Source organism: Schistocerca cancellata, chromosome 1 (assembly GCF_023864275.1).
Source record: "Schistocerca cancellata isolate TAMUIC-IGC-003103 chromosome 1, iqSchCanc2.1, whole genome shotgun sequence".
Lineage (NCBI taxonomy): Eukaryota > Metazoa > Arthropoda > Insecta > Orthoptera > Acrididae > Schistocerca > Schistocerca cancellata.
Window position 1 is genome coordinate 479285161 of NC_064626.1, and position 21383 is coordinate 479306543.

Below are 21383 nucleotides of genomic sequence, written 5' to 3' on the forward strand. Positions count from 1 at the left end.
GTCTCTCTGTATCTCCTCCATGTCCGAACAACATCGCTTTGGTTCACTGCAAGACGCTTGGATACTTCACTTGTTGAGAGCCCTTCCTGGCACAAAGTAACAATGCTGACGCGATCGAACCGCGATATTGACCATCTAGGCATGATTCAACTACAGACAACACGAGCTGTGTACCTCCTTCCTGGTGGAATGACTGGAACTGATCGGCCATCGGACCCCTTCGTCTAATAGGCGCTGCACATGCATGGCTGTTTACATCTTTGGGCGGGTGTAGTGATATCTCAGAACATTCAAAGAGATTGTGTCTGTTATACAGTATCCACAGTCAACGTCTGTCTTCAGGAGTTCTGGGAAACGGGATGATGCAAAACTTTTTGTGATGTATGTAGTTTCAGTGTAAGTATCCGATTTGAAACTCATCTCTCACAATGGCAGTCTAAATGTCAAACGAGGTAGCTTTACGCACGCGTGTTTCCAATGCGATTTATCCTGTGTTTGTAAGACATCATCAACTTGACCATTTTAAAACTATTCAGCAGAGGGTAAATAAGGGATATGAATGTGGGGTTAGCAGTATCACCGGAAGAAAAACGTAAGGAAACAATTGTTTAATGTTAATCTTGTTGCATTTATTTGATATGGTGCTATTAAAAATTGTAAGTCAAGCATTACTCAATATCTGGTAGTAAGATCTCCAGTGGCTTTCTTGACGCAGCGATTTAAGCTCCAAAGTGCCGGGGTAGGTGACTTCATTGACCATACACCGTTTCTAAGCCGGTGACAGAAGGAAGGCAGTAGTTGGTTCCAGCAGTTTGTCAGAGATCTTCGTGTCTCGCGTCTCGGTACTCGGGTTCCATACCAGCATACTCGTAGTGAGGGAGATGCTCGTGGAAGCCATCATGATGCTTCATGTGCGGCCAGCTGTGATGATGAATCTTGCGCTCTGCAATGGTGGACAAACATAGAAGACACAATTAAACTGGCATAGTAGAAGCAAGTTATCTTCTACAGAATTCACACAGAGCAAGACTACTTGTCATACCCATTGGCAGTATACACCGTCCCTCCAAAAAGTGTCCAGACTAATGTCATTCCTGACATTAAAGCGAGGTCAGCGCTCTAACTGCAGTGGCAAATTGAACCAACAACTGTTAGCAACAGATGAGTATTTGACTAGTTAGTTGAGAGCAGGCAGTGTTAAATAGAGGACGTGTGGCCAGAGTTGGGTAGACTGTTATATCACAAATCGCTATGGAGCAACATCTCTAAACCAAGCGTTCAAAACATTCTCCAGAAGACGCCTGCCTCGACTTGATTAAAATGCAAAGAGGGACCCATTTTTTTTTAATCCTGACGGGTGAGGAAACTTGGTGTTATCGATACGGACGTACAACAAAACGTCAAAGTGCAGATATTCGCATGAAGGGTCAACCCTTTGACGGCATAACCGAGGTTGAAGCCAGTGTGACCTACGAATTGAACAACATAGCAAATATGGGCTTTTCTGACAGTTTCGGATTGTTGTATGAACTTTCTATGCGTCGTACTCAAGTGGGTGGAGACATTAGAGAACACCTGAAGCATTAACATCACTATCTTAAGGAACTTCTATTTTTTATTAATCCGTTCTGGAACATTTGTGGACTGATGGATTATTTTCTAAAGTTAGTAAGATCAGGCATTGCCAGAAGGGGGAGCGACTGTTAAAACTACGTTTTTGAAAACGACCGTAATCTCACTTAGTATTTTTATTGGCCTGTTTCGATCTTAAAATGAACAATAGCATCATCAGAATACACAGTTCAAAGTTGGCTTACAGGATTAAAGACTGTGTTTAAAGTTGGCGCTTTCAATGTTGTCAAGTACTACTGTACTTAAAACGTACATTAAACATCAGTTTAGGTACTATAGTACCACCAGTTTAATCTTTAGAACTGTCAGCCAACTTAAATAATAATAAATAAATAATAAGTGTGTCTGTTTTCAAAAACTTACTTTATTTCCTAAATTGGTTGTTGGCAGACTTGTGAAGGAATGGCTATATACACCGAAGAGCCAAAGAAACTGGTACCCCTGGCTAATACCGTGTAGGGCCCCCGCGAGCACGCAGAAGTGCCGCAACACGCCGTGGCATGGACTCGACTAATGTCTGAAGTATTCAAATGGCTCCAAGCACTATGGGACTTAACATCTGAGGTCATCAGTCCCCTAGACTTACTTAAACCTAACTAACCTAAGGACATCACACATATCCATGCCCGAGACAGGATTCGAACCTGAGACAGCAGCGCGGTTCCGGACTGAAGAGCCTAGAACCGCTCGGTAACGTCGGCCGGCCAATGTCTGAAGTAGTGCCGGAGAGAACTGACACCATGAATCCTGCAGGACTGTCCACAAATCCGTAAGGGCGTGAGGGGGTGGGGATCTCTTCTGAGTAGCACGTGCAAGGTATCCCAGATATGTTCAATAATGTTAATGTCTGGGGACTTTGGTGGCCAGCGGAAGTGTTTAAACTCAGAAGAGTGTTCCTGGAGCCATTCTGTAGCAATTCTGGACGGGTGGGGTGTCTCATTGCCCTGCTGGGATTGCCCAAGTCCGTCGGAAAGCACAATGGATATGAATGGATTCAGGTGATCAGACAGAATGCTTACATACGCGTCACCTGTCAGAGTCGTATCGGAATCTATCAGGGGTCCCACATCACTCCAGCTGCACACGCCCCACTCCATTACAGAGCCTCCACCAGCTTGAACAGTCCCCTGCCGACATACAGAGTCCATGGATTCCTGGGGTTGTCTTCATACCTGTACACATCCAACCACTCGATACAATTTGAAAGGAGACTCGTCCGACAAGGCAACATGTTTCCTGTCATCAACAGTCCAATGTCGGCGTTGACGGGCCCTGGCGATGCGTAAAGCTTTGTGTCGTGCAGTCATCAAGGGAACACGAGTGGGCTTTCGGGACCGAAAGTCCATATCGACGATGTTCCGTTGAATGGTTCGCACACTGACCTTGTTGAAGGTCCAGCACTGAAATCTGCAGAAATTTGCGGAAGGGTTGTACTTCTGTCACTTGAACGATTCTCTTCAGTCGTCGTTGGTCCCGTTCTTCCAGGTTCTTTTTCAGACCGCAACGATGCAGGAGATTTGCTGTTTTACCGGATTCTTGATACTCACGGTACAATCGTACGGGAAAATCCCCACTTCATCGCTACCTCGGAGATGCTGTGTCCGTCACTCATGTCCAGACGGTAACACCACGTTCAAACTCACTTACATCTTGATAGTCTACCATTGTAGCAGCAGTAACCGATCCAACAACTGCGCCAGACACTTGTTGTTTTATTTAGGCGTTGCAGACCGCAGTGCCGTATTCTGCCTGTTTACATATCTCTGTATTTGAATACGCTTGCCTATATCAGTTTCTTTGGCGCTTCTGTGTATAATGAACCTACTGTGTGCTTCGTCTGTCTAATTTAGCGTTCTATTTTCTGCATTATTTTGAGAGAACATTTACCTGTGCCAGGAAAGAAGCACACAATTATACCCTCTGTCAAGGTTGTAACGTTTCTGTTATGAGAGATATTAATTTTTTCAAAATTTGCATACATAATGATGCACAGCATCGCTTAAGAGATACAAAGAACGCATATTTGAATCTTTTATATAAAACATGAATAAATAGAGGGGTGAACTTTACTTAGCCCAAAAGCAATGTATCATTAGTGGAGACACTAGGAGGCAAATTTAAAAATTCAAACTTTGAAATTCCTGTATAACTTTTAGACTGTTGTTAAATAAAAAAGAGAAAATGTAATGCTGTGCTTATGTAAAGAATTAATATACAAAATCATTGTATGAACATGAACCACGCTTGCGATTAATTTGTTAAAAGGAAATAACAGTGCATAAAGCATCCATTCAGGACACCACTTCAAGTGGGGTGAAATGGTGGAACTGGTACCACAGTTTATAATGTAATGCTTTTGGATGACTTTTTAATGATTTTAGATGCAAGATTTGTAGAACAATAAGTATCCGTTTTCAAAACACACTTTGTGCACATGGCTTCACGACTGATTACGAAATATTATCCGTAGTAATAAATAGTAACATGATCATTCAATAATTATCATGTAAAATAACAATAATAATATTCAATTATACGGTGGAATATAGCGAACCAAACAAATCCGAGTATACTAGTGGTCACGAGCTGCTGCATACTGCTGCACTGACTTACTGCTATTTTCATAGTGCTGTTCAACAGTGGCAGCACTTGCGCATGATGGAAAGACGCTGAACGTTCTCAAATGTATAACTCAGGTTTCCATTTGGGAGAAAATGCTTATGTTGTAGCTAAGACACAGTAAAAGATAGTGTACGCAATTGTAGCCAGAAGGTCTGAAAGAGTTAAGTGACAACAATAACAGTGTCATTTCAACCATCTGTGACAGCGTCTAGAGTAATATCATCAGAATTTTTCCGGTGCCTCTACAAAAAAAAGCACAAACATATTCAGTTGCTTTTTTGGAGAGCACCAGGATGAGTTTGCCTCGGGCCACAAGTGTCATGAGTGAACGACAGCTGTGGAGACGTGTCGGTCTAACAGACATGCAACTGTTGTGCATCTGACCGCCCAGATGAACCGAGGGGCTGCCAACGATATTTTCTCAACGACCACACAGAGAACGTTGCTGCGTATAGGCCTCCGCAGCAGGTACCTGGTTCATGCACCCATCCTCACTGCTGTTCACCGGCGACGAAGATTGTAATCTAAACGCCGGTACAGGAAATGGACGTCCACTGAGTGGCGATAGGTGGCTTTTTCAGATGAATCACTTTTCATGCTCCACCAGAGAGATGGCCTTTGGCTTATAGAGCATGAGACGTCTGCAATCAGGAGAGAGTATTATGGTCTGTTTTATCTCGTCGTTCATGAAGGCACAATGGATCACTACAAGTATGCATCTATTCTTGGGGATCATATCCAGGCTTATATGCAGTTTGTTTTCCCTTTATTACGATGGCATCTAGCAGCAGGACAATACAACGTGTCCCACAGCTCGCAGTGTACGTGCGTGGTGCGAAGAGCACCAGCAAGAGTTTACCTACTCCTTTGGTTACCAAACTCCCCGGATTTAAGCCCAATCAAGAATCTGTGGGACCACCTCGAGTAACATAGCGTAGCTGGCCACGGTACTGGAGTCACCACGGCTCAACATCCATGTCGATACCTTCACGAACCTCACTGACTCTCTTCCTGCACGTCTCGCAGCGGTTTGTGCTGCAAAAGATGGTTATTCAGGCTTTTGAGTGGTGGTCACAGTAATGTGACGAGACTGTGTAAATAATGTTAACCAAACAGCTACAATGCAACAGTTTGAAGGCTGCAGCTGGCAGCAGCTAAAAACCTGATGTCATAGTCACGAAGACTATCGATATGTGCCGATATATATCGAGCAGAAATGACATATACCGTATACCAGAGACACAGACATACGACATATACGAGAAACCGTACTGAAAGCAATCGGACACTGCTCTGGGGACGGACAGTAGCACCTGTTGTTTATATGAAATCCTGTGTCTTTTGATGATTTGATTATAAGAAATTTTTTATTTTTTAAAAGGCGAATTTCAGAACAGTATTTTTTTAAAAAATTAATTCATATTGTAAATTTCATCAGAATTTTTCAGAAATCGAATCTTTTTATTTTTATGGCTGGTATGGGGTGGGGATGGGGACTGCTGAAATTAAACACTGAGAGAAGCAATATGGCTGTACAAACTCTCGAAGAAATTTCCCCACTGGAGACTGCTCCTGTTCTCCTTGTTGATAATGCATATGCCATTACGCTAGCCATAGATCTTGAATTTCACAAGAGATGGAAATACATTGACGACAGCGTGCACTACATTCGTGGGAAAATTCAAGAAGGTCACGTAGTCATGCAGCATGTAGCAGGCAACGGTGAAGCTGCAGATAATTGCACCCGTTCAGTTAAGTGAAATTCTTTAATTCATGTGTTTAGCAATATAAACATTTGGAGGAAGACTGAAGTGCAATATTTATGTTGACCTTTGAATGAAACCTCTCTGCTACGTAGTAGCGTATCACTTTATGAAACATAAACTGTGCAGTGTCTTTTTGTTGTAGCTAACATACGTTCTAAGAATTACGTCTCATTTGTGCGTTATTAGTTTAGTTAAAAAAGAATGTGAACTTTTCTTTGAATTTCTACGAATACCTGCAAAGAAAAACCATAGTTCCGTAGGTATTGATCGTTAATAAGAAGACTATTATCAGCAGCCGAATCCGAGTAATGTTCATCTCACTCAGTTTTGTCATACAAAAGAAATCTCTCTCACTGCTACCAGAATATTATGGCAATACTGAACTAGTATGTTTTGTATCCGTATTCCGGTTTCTTCCACAGCTAAAGCAGAAAGCGCGATGAGAAAACGTAATAGCGAGTTAACTATATCAACACGATCGATTTGTCGTAATGACATCAAAGGGGCCATCGCTTAGCTTCCCGCGCGTGAACTTCAAATTATCGCGAGTCAGAGATCTCTGACAGTGTCCTAGTCAGGAGTTGGAGAAAGTTCGGTACATTCTTAATATTTCGTTTTCATAAAGTGAAAATTTGATAACAACCAAGGTTTCCGAATGACGATTATTCAGTAAGATAGTATTTTCCTTAACTGTGTAAATAATTTATTGCTGCAAATAAAAATAAAATGAAAAGAGTAGTTTGCAAGTTCGAGCGAGCAGAATGAAATTTAAGCGCATGCGTCTGTTTTACATCTACTTGGTTGTGCTTAATTTGCTATGTACTCTCAAGTGTTTGGCAGAGGTTTCATAGAACCACTTTCAGACAGTTGCATTCTCGAATAACACGTGGGAAAAGCGAATGCTCATACGCCTTATTTTATTATAAAGATCATTTCTTTCTAAGTAGATGCGAGTCAACAAAATATTTTTGCATTCGGAGGACAGAGCTGGTGATTGAGATTTTTTGAAAAGATTATCACCGCAGTGAAAAATGCCTTTGTTCTAATGATTGCCACCACAATTTGCTTATCATATCTCTGATACTCTTTTCCATATTCCACGACAGTATAAAACGAGATGCCCTTTCTTGATGTTCCCTATACCCTCCGTCAGTCTTATCTGGTAGGGATCTCATACAGTGCAGCAATACCCCAAAATTCGACGGCCAAGCGCAATATAGGCAGTATTTTCATTAGATCTGATGCATCTTCTAAGTGTACTGCCAATAACACGCAGCTTTTGTTTCATCTTTCGCAGTAAATTTTCTAGGAGATGGTTCTACGAGGGGCGTTCAATAGATAATGCAACACTTTTTTTTTTCAAAGCAGGTGGGTTTTCTTCACGATTCCAATATACCATCATATTCCCCACTCTTCTTGTTACAACATAATCTCCGTTCAGTGCGACGTTCTTGCGCCACATTACTGAGAGGGCATGTATGGTACCACTCCACTAGTCGACGTCGGAGCCAAAGTCTTGCTGCAACAATAATCTCCCCATCACTGCTTCTCGCGGAGTGCATCCTCCTTTCGTCCAAACAGTTGGAAATAGGAAGGTGCGAGATTCGGATGTAGGGGGACTGAGAACAGTTCACTGAAGTATTGTGATCTTTTCCCGGGTGCGCAGACTTGTGTGAGGCATTGCGTTGTCATGGCGAAGGAGAAGTTCGTTTACATTTTTGTGGCGACGAATGCTCTGGAATTGTTTCTTCAATTGCCTGACAGTAGGGTAACACACTTCAAACATGACTGTTCTACTACTAACAGAGACGTCCAGTTGAGCAGCGAGCTATTTGATAGTCATTTGTCGATCACCTCGAATGAGAGTGTCCGCACGTTCCAAAATTTCACGAGTCACAGCTGTCTGCAGCCGGCCGGCACGCAGCAGATCGGACATGTCTGCTCGACCTTGTTGCTGTGACGACAGACTCCTCGCCCAGCTCACTTACCGCGTTACTATTCACTGCATGGTCTCTATAGACATTCTTCAAGAGCCCATGAGCGCTCTGGTTGGCCGCTAAAAGAAACTCAATGAACAGCTCCCTGCTTCGAACGCATCTCCGTTACAGACGCCATTTTGAAGGTTACTTATGGTTCCGATACCTATCAGAATGTCGTGAAACAACAGGGGCTGAAGCTGGAAAATTGCTGGCTCGTGTATATAGATTAAGAACAGCTGAGAGCCTAAAACACTTCCTTGAAGAACTCGAGATATCACTTCGGATTCGCTGCATGACTTCCCGTCATAACTATGAATTGTGTCCTTGCTGGCAGGAAATCACGAATACAGTGGCACAACTGAGACGATACTCCACAGGCACGTTATTTAATTAGGAGCCACATGTGTGGAACGGTGTCAAGAGCCCTCTGAATATCAAGAAATACAGAATCAGCTTGGGAGCCCCTGTCGGTAGCACTCGCCACTTCATCTGAATAAAGAGCGTGTTGTGTTTCACAAGAACGATATTTTCTGAATACCTACTAGTTATGTGTCAATATATCGTTTTCTTCAAGGTGTTTCATGATTTTGGATCACAGTATATGTTCCAAAATCCTACTACAAATTGGTGTCAATGATATGGGTGTATTAATGTGACCTCTGCCATTTTCCATCCTTTACAACGGATTTTTCGTGTAGTGAACGGTAGTATATAATTACTAAAAATGGAACTATTTTATCAGCATACACCGAGGGAAACTTAAATGGTGTATCGTCTATCCCAGAAGACTTGACTTCTTAAGTAGCTTGAGTTGCTTCCCTACACTGAGGGATGCACTTTGAAAGTACTCATATTGCCATCCATTCTCGATTCGAATTCTGGAATATTTACTGCATCTTCTTTGGAGAGAGAATTTCGAAAAAAAATGTTTGGCAACTCCAGCTTAGTGACGCTGTCGTTGGAAAGATCCTGTATGATGAACTGAAGGTGAAGGACTTTAATGAATCGTAATTTTTCTTCACTTCATTGAAAGGTACTCTGTTGGTGATTTGGACCTCGTCCTCCTTATTTTTCTTTGAGGAATACAGGACTACCACCGCTCCATCCAGTGTAACCACTGGAGAAGTTCACATCGACTGGGGAAGTTGTGCCCGCACGCAACGCATGTTACGTTGTTGGTTGTACCACGACTGACACACGGAGCCCCTTACGTGAACGTGTCATGTGTCCATACCATTGGCATCTGAACCACCGCTAATGGATGGGATGAACGATTTCACTTTCAGACGGAGGTAGTCTTTCTTGTGCACTCTGACAATATAGGTGAGTCAAAAGTTATTATAAAAGCGGCAGTTATTATGAGCCTATCATTTACTCGTTCCATGAAACTTTTCAATGCAATCACAGTCCGCAGCTCGTGGTCGTGCGGTAGCGTTCTCGCTTCCCACGCCCGGGTTCCCGGGTTCGATTCCCGGCGGGGTCAGGGATTTTCTCTGCCTCGTGATGACTGGGTGTTGTGTTAGTTAGGTTTAAGTAGTTCTAAGTTCTAGGGGACTGATGACCATAGAAGTTAAGTCCCATAGTGCTCAGAGCCATTTGAACCATTTTTGAACCAATTCAATCACTTCTTTATCAGATCTCTTCAATTGTTCACCCGAGTTTCGAAAATTTGGTAGCCTTTCTGCTTGTTTGCCACTATTCTATTCCGAGCATTCCATTCCGGAATCGTTTCACGGGCCTCTAACGGTATTCTTATGTAGAAGGGTGATACCTTCTCTAAAGTTCCTTTCTCCCGTTTAAATACTAAGAATAAATTTTTGTGCAGCTTTAAGCCTAGATCCACTTTTCCTGCGGTACACGACGTCTACCGCCGCGCCGCACCGGGGTCGCTGACGCCTGATCAGAGTTCACGGCTACGGAGGACTGGCGCCGTTCATCAGTTCCTGGGTTCGCCAAGCACGTGTCCAGCCTACGTACGGACACTGAGCTCCATGACATGTTCGCTATTTCACACTACCCACGACGCATATGTCTTATCGAATGCCACGCATGCACCGAATATTCCTCTCCCCCTCCCCCAAATTTCCTCCTCCCTCTCTAATCAAAACATGGCTACAAGAAAAGTATTAGTGATTAATAAGCTCCCGGAAAATCTTAGAGATCAAAACGTATTAGCGAACTACTCAGATAACTAAGTTTAGAAATACTTTCTTTCTAGTATTTTTCTAGGTTTTGGGGCAAACTAATGACCAACTTAACTGATTTAGTTTGCATATTTCCATTAATTAGTGTCTTATAATTTTTTATGTAGCTCATCACTTAGAAGGATATTATTTATTGAATTAAAAAGAAAAGTGTGCGAATATTTTCTGGACATCCACAATCGTTTTGCAGATGCCACTTCAACACCTTCAACACCTTCTTAACTCCCTCATAACACATATAGTCCCTAATAAAAGTTGTCATAAAACCGCAGTTATCCAACAATAGAAGAAAAATGACTGCTATTACTCATTACTGAAGCAGCAAGTGTTCAGGAAGGAGATAATAGGTATGCATAAAAATACTGTGCTGGAAGAAAATTATTACTCCTGGAATAAAGACGTCGATTTTGATCTGATGGCGGCGTATGTCGCCTGGGAGATAGTAGATGTACTAGCAATGGTTTCAACCTGTTTTGGCATAAGTGTCTCTTAACATCAAGGGGTACCACATTTGTTCACATTAAGAAGAAGAAGAAGAAGAAGAAAAAGAAGAACATAGTATTGAACTTTTACTTGTCATGAAACCCTGTTCTGCGCTAATTCCATAAATCCCAGTTTGCTTCACACTATTGAGGACGTGTTCTTAAACTTTTCCCCTTTCCTTTTTGTCGTAAGTTTTTCTTTCGTATTACAGTTATTAAAACACAAATCAATAGCATGATGTGTGTTCCATACCTATAGAGCCAAAATTATATGGACTATAGTGCCTACTGTACTGAGCAGTCTGAGACAAGGAACCGCAAGAGGTGAGGTGGTAATTGGATGAAATTTGTCACAATGGACGGAAATATTCGTGGGAATTGTGTTGCGTAAGTCACAGGGACGTGTAGCAGGTTTCAGAAGAGGAGTAGCTCGCACAGTAGATGCTGAAGAGATGCTAAAGTAGCCCATTAAATGTACACTTCAAAGAATATGAGGGCTGGTCATAAAGTCTGCACTATCACTCCGAAAACGTCAAGCTGCATCCATTAAACTTGGCGACGCTGTTATTTAGCTCTTCTCTAGATATTCACCCTTCCACGTGACACATTTTTGGCAACGATGGATGCCTTGGTGGACACCTTGGTTGTAGAAGTATGCATTTTGGCTGCACAGCAAATAATGTCCCCTCGAAAATCACACAGTCGTCATTGTTGAAACACCTGACAGTTAATCGTTTCTTCAACCAAGGAAAGAGAAAGAAGTCACCAACCGCCATGTCAGGAGAATACCAGAAGGACGGGAGTTAAGGCATAATTTAATAGCCCAAAGAAGCAGCACGAATGACTCTATCCTGTTCAGAAGAAACTGTGGCTTTGTCGTGGAGCAAAAGCGCAGACTTGGACAACTTTTTCGCAACGTTTCGTTTGTACAGCCACCGTAATCTCGTTAGGAGATTTTGCTAATGTATTCCTGTGACTGTTTGCATCTTATGAGCATAATCTGTTAGCACCACACCATGACAGTCCCTAAAATGGGTTCAGCATGATATTTGATTCTTTTCCTCTTTCGTCGGTGGTGAGCCACTTGTTTTCATTGCTTGCTTTTTGGTCCTTTCCTTCGGGGCCATTGTGATGCACACAGCAATAGTTCACACTCAAAAAAGGCTAAGGAAGTCGCCTGACAATGCTGCAACATTTCCCAAGCTGCGAAATGGTCGTGAATAGAACAGTGACCAGAAAGTGTAGAATAAACTTCTATATTTCCTTCTGTGATCACAAACTTGTTACGTTCTCAGACAAAGAGTTTCGGTCAGACCTCTTTTAAAATCATGTCCTAATATAATGGAGTCATAGTGGCATTGTCGAAAGATAAGCACAGAATCATCTTAGCGTCGTCACACATACATAAAATATGGTATCTACATGATTTTTAAATAGATCTGAAGATGGTCGTTGCTGACTGAAACCGCTAGCCAGAAGACCTAACAAGTTTGTGATCATGGAAGGAAATAAAGAAATTTGTGTAACATTTCTGCTACTGCCTCGGTTCTGCGTTTTCTTTACTTTTTTTAAAAAAAGAAAGAAAAAACAGGTAGCGACTAATGTCATGTTCCAATTGCTGTGGACGATGTTGAAACTGATATTCACTTTTTCCGCTATAGCCACAATTGCGTCTTCGAGCACCAGGGTCTCGAATCCGATTCTCGGTTCTTCACAGAGGGACGGCTTGCCACTTCGTTCTTCGTCATTCAGACTTGTTTGATGACACTGGAAGTGTCTGCACCACGCAATCGCTTTGTCATGTTGTGGTACATAGTCGCCCTACACGACCAACAACTCAGCGTCACTCCCTTTCAAATGCAGAAAACGAATCACTGCACGAGACTGCAGTTTATCAGTGGGCTGTGCCATTTTGTTTTGGCCGCACTAACGGTGTAGAGGTAACAAATGGTTCAAATGGCTCTGAGCACTATGGGGCTTAACTGCTGTGGTCATCAGTCCCCTAGAACTTAGAACTACTTAAACCGAACTAACCTAAGGACATCATACACATCCATGCCCGAGGCAGGACTCGAACCTGCGACCGTAGCGGTCACGCGGCTCCAGACTGTAGCGCCCAGAACCGCACGGCCACTCCGGCCGGCGTAGAGGTAGCCCCTTTGATTAGTGATTAAAGCGTCCACTCTCCCGGCTTCGAAATCTGCCACCACTTAAGTTTTGATTAAAAATCATCATTAGGCGGCCGAAAACTTCCGTCCAGAGATGTCTACATCTACATCTACATCCATACTCCGCAAGCCACCTGACGGTGTGTGCGGAGGGTACCCTGAGTAACCTCTATCGGTTCTCCCTCCTATTCCAGTCTCGTATTGTTCGTGGAAAGAAGGATTGTCGGTATGCTTCTGTGTGGGCTCTAATCTCTCTGATTTTATCCTCATGGTCTCTTCGCGAGATATACGTAGGAGGGAGCAATATACTGCTTGACTCCTCGGCGAAGGTATGTTCTCGAAACTTTCACAAAAGCCCGTACCGACCTACTGAGCGTCTCTCCTGCAGAGTCTTCCACTGGAGTTTGTCTATCATCTCCGTAACGCTTTCGCGATTACTAAATGATCCTGTAACGAAGCGCGCTGCTCTCCGTTGGATCTTCTCTATCTCTTCTATCAACCCTATCTGGTACGGATCCCACACTGCTGAGCAGTATTCAAGCAGTGGGCGAACAAGCGTACTGTAACCTACTTCCTTTGTTTTCGGATTGCATTTCCTTAGGATTCTTCCAATGAATCTCAGTCTGGCATCTGCTTTACCGCCGGCCGGTGTGGCCGTGTGGTTCTAAGCGCATCAGTTTGGAACCGCGTGAGCGCTACGGTCACAGGTTCGAATCCTGCCTCGGGCATGGATGTGTGTGATGTCCTTAGGTTAGTTAGGTTTAAGTAGTTCTAAGTTCTAGGGGACTGATAACCTCAGTAGTTAAGTCCCATAGTGCTCAGAGCCATTTGAAGCCATCTGCTTTACCGACGATCAACTTTATATGATAATTCCATTTTAAATCACTCCTAATGCGTACTCCCAGATAATTTATGGAATTAACTGCTTCCAGTTGCTGACCTGCTATTTTGTAACTAAATGATAAGGGATTATCTTCGTATGTATTCGCAGCACATTACACTTGTCTACATTGAGATTCAATTGCCATTCCCTGCACCAAGGGTCAATTCGCTGCAGATCCTCCTGCATTTCAGTACAATTTTCCATTGTTACAACCTCTCGATACACCACAGCATCATCTGAAAAAAGCCTCAGTGAACGTCCGATGTCATCCACAAGGTCATTTATGTATATTGTAAATAGCAACGGTCCTATGACACTCCCCTGTGGCACACCTGAAATCACTCTTACTTCAGAAGACTTCTCTCCATTGAGAATGACATGCTGCGTTCTGTTATCTAGGAACTCTTCAATACAATCACACAATTGGTCTGACAGTCCATATGCTCTTACTTTGTTCATTAAACGACTGTGGGGAACTGTATCGAACGCCTTGCGGAAGTCAAGAAACACGGCATCTACCTGTGAACCCGTGTCTATGGCCCTCTGAGTCTCGTGGACAAATAGCGCGAGCTGGGTTTCACACGACCGTCTTTTTCGAAAGCCATGCTGATTCCTACTAACCTAAGGACATCACACACATCTAGTCTCCAGAAAAGTCATTATACTCGAACGTAATACGTGTTCAAAAATTCTACAACTGATCGACGTTAGAGATATAGGTCTATAGTTCTGCACATCTGTTCGACGTCCCTCCTTGAAAACGGGGATGACCTGTGCCCTTTTCCAATCTTTTGGAACGCTACGCTCTTCTAGAGACCTACGGTACACCGGTGCAAGAAGGGGGGCAAGTTCCTTCGCGTACTCTATGTAAAATTGAACTGGTATCCCATCAGGTCCAGAGGCCTTTCCTCTTTTGAGCGATTTTAATTGTTTCTCTATCCCTCTGTCGTCTATTTCGATATCTACCATTTTGTCATCTGTGCGACAATCTAGAGAAGGAACTACAGTGCAGTCTTCCTCTGTGAAACACCTTTGGAAAAAGACATTTAGTATTTCGGCCTTTAGTCTGTCATCCTCTGTTTCAGTACCGTTTTGGTCACAGAGTGTCTGGACATTTTGTTTTGATCCACCTACCGCTTTGACATAAGACCAAAATTTCTTAGGATTTTCTGCCAAGTCAGTACATAGAACTTTACTTTCGAATTGATTGAACGCCTCTCGCATAGCCCTCCTCAAGTGTTTCAAAATGGCTCTGAGCACTATGGGACTCAACTGCTGTGGTCATAAGCCCCCTAGAACTTATAACTACTTAAACCTAACTAACCTAAGGACATCACACACATCCATGCCCGAGGCAGGATTCGAACCTGCGGCCGTAGCGGTCGTGCGGTTCCAGACTGTAGCGCCTTTAACCGTTCGGCCACTCCGGCCGGCTCTCAAGTGTTTGTCTGCAAGGCTATGTTTATGTTGGCTGTGAAGTTCCCTTTGCTTCCGCAGCAATTTTCTAACTCGGTTGTTGTACCACGGTGGCTCTTTTCCATCTCTTACGATCTTGCTTGGCACATACTCATCTAACGCATATTGTGCGAAGGTTTTGAACTTTGTCCACTGATTCTCAGCACTATCTGTACTTAAGCTAAACTTTTGTGTTGAGCCGTCAGGTACTCTGTAATCTGCTTTTTGTCACTTTTGCTAAACAGAAAAATCTTCCTACCTTTTTTAATATTTCTATTTACGGCTGAAATCATCGACGCAGTAACCGCTTTATGATCGCTGATTCCCTCTTCTGCGTTTACTATTTCAAATAGTTCGGGTCTGTTTGTCACCAGAAGGTCTAATATGTTATCGCCACGAGTCGGTCCTCTGTTTAACTGCTCAAGGTAGTTTTCAGATACTGCACTTAAATAATTTCACTGGATTCTTTGTCCCTGCCACCCGTTATGAACGTTTGAGTCCCCCTCTATATTCGGCAAATTAAAATCTCCACCCAAAACTATAACATGGTGGGGAAATCTACTCGAAATATTTTCCAAATTATCCTTCAGGTGCTCAGCCACAACAGCTGCTGAGCCAGGGGGCATATAGAGACATCCAATTACCATGTCTGAGCCTACTTTAGACCTTCACCCAAATTATTTCACATTTCGGATCTCCGTCAATTTCCTTCGATACTATTGCACTTCTTATCGCTATAAACACGCCTCGCCCTTCACTGTCCAGCCTGTCTGTGCGGTATATATTCCATATATGGGCGTTGTGACCGTTTATTAATGAGAGCAGTTCTGGGACCTTTCTATAGACGCTCCAGCAGTTTACTATTAGCATATTAATATTGTTATTCCCTGTTGCATTTTGCCTACTCCCACCTTGCCGCGTCTCAGGAGGCGTCTTGTCGGGCCTAGGGAGGGAATTCTCTAACCTAAAAAACCCACATGTGCACTCCACACGTACTCCGCTACCCTTGTAGCCGCTTCCGGCGTGTAGTGCACGCCTGACCTATTCAGGGGGACCCTACATTTCTCCACCCGATAGCGGAGGTCGAGAAATTTGCACCCCAGATCTCCGCAGAATCGTCTGAGCCTCTGGTTTAAGCCTTCCACTCGGCTCCAAACCAGAGGACCGCGATCGGTTCTGGGAACGATACTACAAATAGTTAGCTCTGATTCCACCCCGCGAGCGAGGCTTTCCGCCTTCACCAATTCCGCCAACCGCCTGTACCAACTGAGGATGACCTCTGAACCCAGACGGCAGGAGTCCTTGGTGCCGACATGAGCAACAATTTGCAGTCGGGTGCACCCAGTGCTCTCTATCGCCGCCGGCAGGGCCTCATCTCGGATGAGACCACCCGGCAAGCAGACAGAGTGAACACTGGTCTTCTTCCCCGACCTTTCCGCTATTTCCCTAAGGGGCTCCATCACCCGCCTAACGTTGGAGCTCCCAATAACTAATAAACCCCTCCCCCCGTGTGCCTGCTCGGACCTTGCTGAAGGAGCGGCCACATGTCCACTCACAGGCAGAGCGGGCGATGCCACACGGCCAGCCTTCACATTGACCCTCCGCCTCGTGCGCCGCGAACGCCTCTGAACCCGCCACTCCCCTTGGGGAGAGGGTGGCCCAACCGCGCCCGGTACCCGCGAAGATGTCTCGACAGCAGGGACAGTGGGTGAAGCATGTAACACCAGGGGTGTACCATGCGACGCACCAGACTCCCCACTGCCGCTACACTCCGAGGCAGCAGCCTGAAGACGGCTGACCGCGGCCATCAACACGTTCAGCTGTTCGCGAACAGTGGCCAGCTCCTCCTGCGTCCGTACACAGCAGTCACACATCCTATCCATCCTAAGAAATCAATTTACTGTAGAGAGTTAATCAACTTTTAACTAGACTGCTAATTCACTAAAGGCGGCTGATTGTTGACTAAACTGTGGTTGCTAGCCACTTCTTGTAGAAAACAATGAAAATAGCACTACCTGTCTCTGGACTGTATTGAAAACAAACACTAGCACTACTGGCACTAGGGTTGACTAAAGGGACTCTCTCTGACTGTATTCAAAACAAACACGAAATCTATGGAACACTATTACTAGCACTCAACAATTAAAGCTTCCTAAAAGCAAAAACACACGGAAGAAGAAGTAACAAGTAAGAAAAATACAGTTAATACTTAAATTAAGGTAGCTCGCTGCACACCAGACGTGAAGCAGACGGCAGTTACGACGACACTGACACTACTGGCCAACGAACCTGTCAAAAGGGTGGAGGAGTGGACAGAGGTTCAGGGGTGGGGTTGGGATGTGAAACTGCCCCTAAAAGCGGAAGAATCAGCAACGATCAATGGCATGAGGATGCAGAAGGTAATGGAAACCACTGTATTAAAGACACATAACGTGTATCCACTGGACATGTGGTCCGTAATTGAAAATCTCTCCACTGGCAAGATTTTCCAGAGACTCCGGGAGGGGACTGCCAAGAGGGTGGTGATCATGAGAAAAAGATTGAATAACCAATGAAAGGATAACGTTCTACGCGAAGGGGCGTGGAATGTCAGAAGCTTGAATGTGGTAGGGAAGCTACTAAATCTGAAAAGGGAAATGTAAAGGCCCTGTCTAGATGTAGAAGACATCAGTGAAGTGAAATGGAAATAAGACAAGGATTTCTGGTCAGATGAGTATAGGGTAATACCAACAACAGCAGAAAATGGTATAACGGGAGCAGGATTCGTTATGAATATACAGGTAGGTCAGAGAGTGTGTTACTGCGAACAGTTCAGTGATAGGGCTCTTCTTACCAGAATCGATAGCAAACAAACACCGGCAACGACTGTTCAGGTATACACGCCGACGTCGCAACCTGAAGATGAAGAGATAGAGAAAGTATATGAGGATATTGAAAGATTAATACAGTACGCGAACGGAGATGAACATCTAATAATCATGGGGGACTGGAGTAGGAGTAGAAGAAAAGGTTACAGGAGAATATGGGTTTGGTACAAGGAATAAGAGAGGAGAAAGACTGATCGAATTCTGTAGTAAATTTCAGCTATAATAGCGAGTACTCTGTTCAAGAATCACAAGAGGAGGGGGTATATTTGGAAAAAGCCGGGTGATTCCGGAAGATTTCAGTTAGATTACATCATGGTCAGACAGAGATTCCGAAATCAGATATTGGATAGTAAGGAGTGCCCAGGAGGAGATATAGACTCAGATCATAATGTAGTTGTGATGAAGAGTAGGCTAAAGTTTAAAAGATTGGTCAGGAAGAATCAATACGAAAAGAAGTGGGATAGAGAATGTGAGATACACTTGAACTTCCCGAAGGCTACAGATGAAGCAGTAAGGAGTAGCTCAGTAGACAGTACGGTAGAAGAGGAATTGACATCTGCAAAAAATGCAGTCACCGAAGTTGGAAAGAAAAGCATAGGTACAAAGAGGGTAACTGCGAAGAAACTGTGGGTAACAGACGAAGTAATTCAGTTGATCAATGACAGAAGGAAGTTCAAAAATGTTCAGGAAAATTCAGGGATATAGAAATACAAGTCACTGAGGAATGAAATAAATAGGAAATGCAGGGAAGCTAAGACGAAATGGCTGCATGAAAAATGTGAAGAAATCGAAAAAGAAACGATTGTCGGAAGGACGGATTCAGCTTACAGGAAAGTCAAAACAACCTTCAGTGAAATTAAAAGCAAGGGTGGCAACAATAGCAGTGTAACGGGAGTTCCACTGTTAAATGAAGATCTGAGAGCGGTTAGGTGGAAAGAAAACACTGAAGGCCTCTATGAGAGGGAAGATATGTCTGATGTGCCAGAAGAAGAAGCAGGAGTCGATTGAGAAGACACAGGAGATCCAATATTACAATCAGAAATTAAAAGAGCGTTGTAGGACTTAAAATCCAATAAGGCAGAAGGGATAGACAACATTCCATCAGAAGTTCTGGAATCAGTGAGGGAAGTGGCAACAAAACGATTATCCACGTTGGTGTATAGAATGTATGAGCCTGGCCACATACCGTCTGACTTTTGAAAAAATATCATCCACATAATTCCGAAGACTGCAAGAGCTGACAAGTGTGAGAATTATCGCTCAATCAGCTTAACAGCTCATGCTTCCAAGCTGCTTACAAGAAATACAGAAGAATGGAAAAGAAAATTGAGGATGCGTTAGATAACGATAATTTCGGCTTTAGAAAAGGTAAAGGTACCACAGAGGCAATTCTGACGTTTCGGTTGATTATGGAAGCAAGACTAAAGAAAAATCAAGACACGTTCATAGCATTTGTTGATTTGGAACAAGAGCCGACAATGTAAAATGGCGCAAGGTGTTCGAAATTCTAAGAAAAGTATGGTTAAGCTATAGGGAGAGATGGGCAAGAGGGGATAGTAAGAATGGACGACCAACAACGAAGTGCTCTGATTAAAAAGGGTGTGAGACAGGAATGTAGTCTTTCGCCCCTGCTATTCAATCTGTACATCGAAGAAGCAATGACGGAAATGAAAGAAAGGTTCAGGTGTGGGATTAAAATTCAAGGTGATAGGGTATCAATGTTACGATTCGCTGATGGCATTGCTATCCTGAGAGAAGGTGAAGAAGAATTACATGATCAGCTGACTGGAATAAACAGTCTAATGAGTACAGAATATGGGCTGAGAGTAAATTGAAGAGAGACCAAAGTAACGAGAAGCAGCAGATATGCGAACTGCGATGAAATTAACATCAGGATTGCTGGTTACGAAGTAGATAAAGTTAAGGAAGTCTATTACCTAGGCAGCAAAATCACCAGTGAGTGACAGAGAAAGGAGGACATCAAAGCGGACTAGCACTGGCAAAAAAGCCATTCCTGGCCAAAATAAGTCTACTAGTATCTAACATAGGTCTTAATTTGAGGAAGACCCTTCTGAGAATGTACGTGTGGAGCACAGCATTGTATGGCAGTGGAACATGGACTGTGGAAAAACCGGAACAGAAGACAATCGAAGCATTGGAGATGTGGTGCTACAGACGAATGTTGAAAATTAGCTGGGTTGATAAAATAAGGAATGAGGAGGTTCTCCGCATTATCAAAGAGGAAAGGAATATGTGGAAAACACTGACAAGGTGAAGGGACAGGATGATAGGACATCTGACAAGACATCAGGGAATGACTTCCGTGGTACTACAGGGAAGTGTAGAGGGTAAAAACTGCAGCGGATGACAGCGATTGGAGTACATTCAGCAAATAATTGAGGCCGTCGTATTACAGCACACAACGAACTAATGTAGACACCGAAACACGTTATTACAGGCCATATGAAACTCTAACAGTGATGTTATACGAACGTACTACTGTGTGCACTGTAATCGAAAAAAAGGAAGAAACGACGCACCACCAAGGAGTTATGCAAATTAGTCACAAATTAATATTCATACAGGTATCGACGGAAGATGCAAAATTGTAAACTTCGGCGGCCGATGGATGAATGTGTGACGCTGCAGTGCAGTTCCACTGTACAGCTAGCGAGGATAGTAGATTGAAGACATGTCGATACCAGAGTATTAAACGCTCTGCGAATTTCACTCCGTGTACTGAGTTGGACAGTAACTATGCCTCACAGACAGGCGCGTGAACAATATATGCAGATGTCAGCACTTGTGAAATAAGCCGGTTGGAGTAATCGGCGAATTGCTCCACCTTTGAATAAAGCGATGCCACTATTCGACGATTTGGGCAGGAATGAGTGAAACATGGCCAAACATAGCGTCAAGAAGGAAGCGGTCGACCTACAGAGACGACAGAACGTGAGGACAGAGCAATCGTCGAGAGGCACTCAGAGACCCATATTCATCATCATCATCATCGATCCGATGTGCAAGTCGTGCTTTAGGGACTATAAGGGCCAGTAATAGGCGGCTCACAGAAAGGGGACTGAACTAAGGGCGCACGGAGGCGCCGACTACCATTGGCATCCGTTTACACTCGTTTCGGACACATTTGGCCTGGAGTCTCATTGGCTGGAGTAGAAATGTTTTCAGTGATGAGTCCATCTTCGAAATGACCGGCGAAGACGTCGCTGGAAACGCCGAAGACACCGGTGGGATACTAACCATACTGTCGCCCGTCATACGGCCCGACAGCCAGGGGTGATGGTCTGGGGTGCCATTTCACTTCATG

The 21383-nt window shown here is 43.7% G+C and overlaps 1 protein-coding gene across 1 annotated transcript in view; it reads right to left on the reverse strand.

The window, feature by feature from the left end:
- Nucleotides 1-815: 815 nt before the first annotated feature.
- The window catches only part of LOC126184398 (uncharacterized), an 89797-nt gene continuing 69229 nt past the window's right edge, over nt 816-21383 (reverse strand). The window contains exon 6 of the mRNA XM_049926820.1: nt 816-943. Within this exon, the coding sequence (XP_049782777.1) occupies nt 816-943 (128 nt within the window). The remainder of the gene's footprint in view (nt 944-21383) is intronic.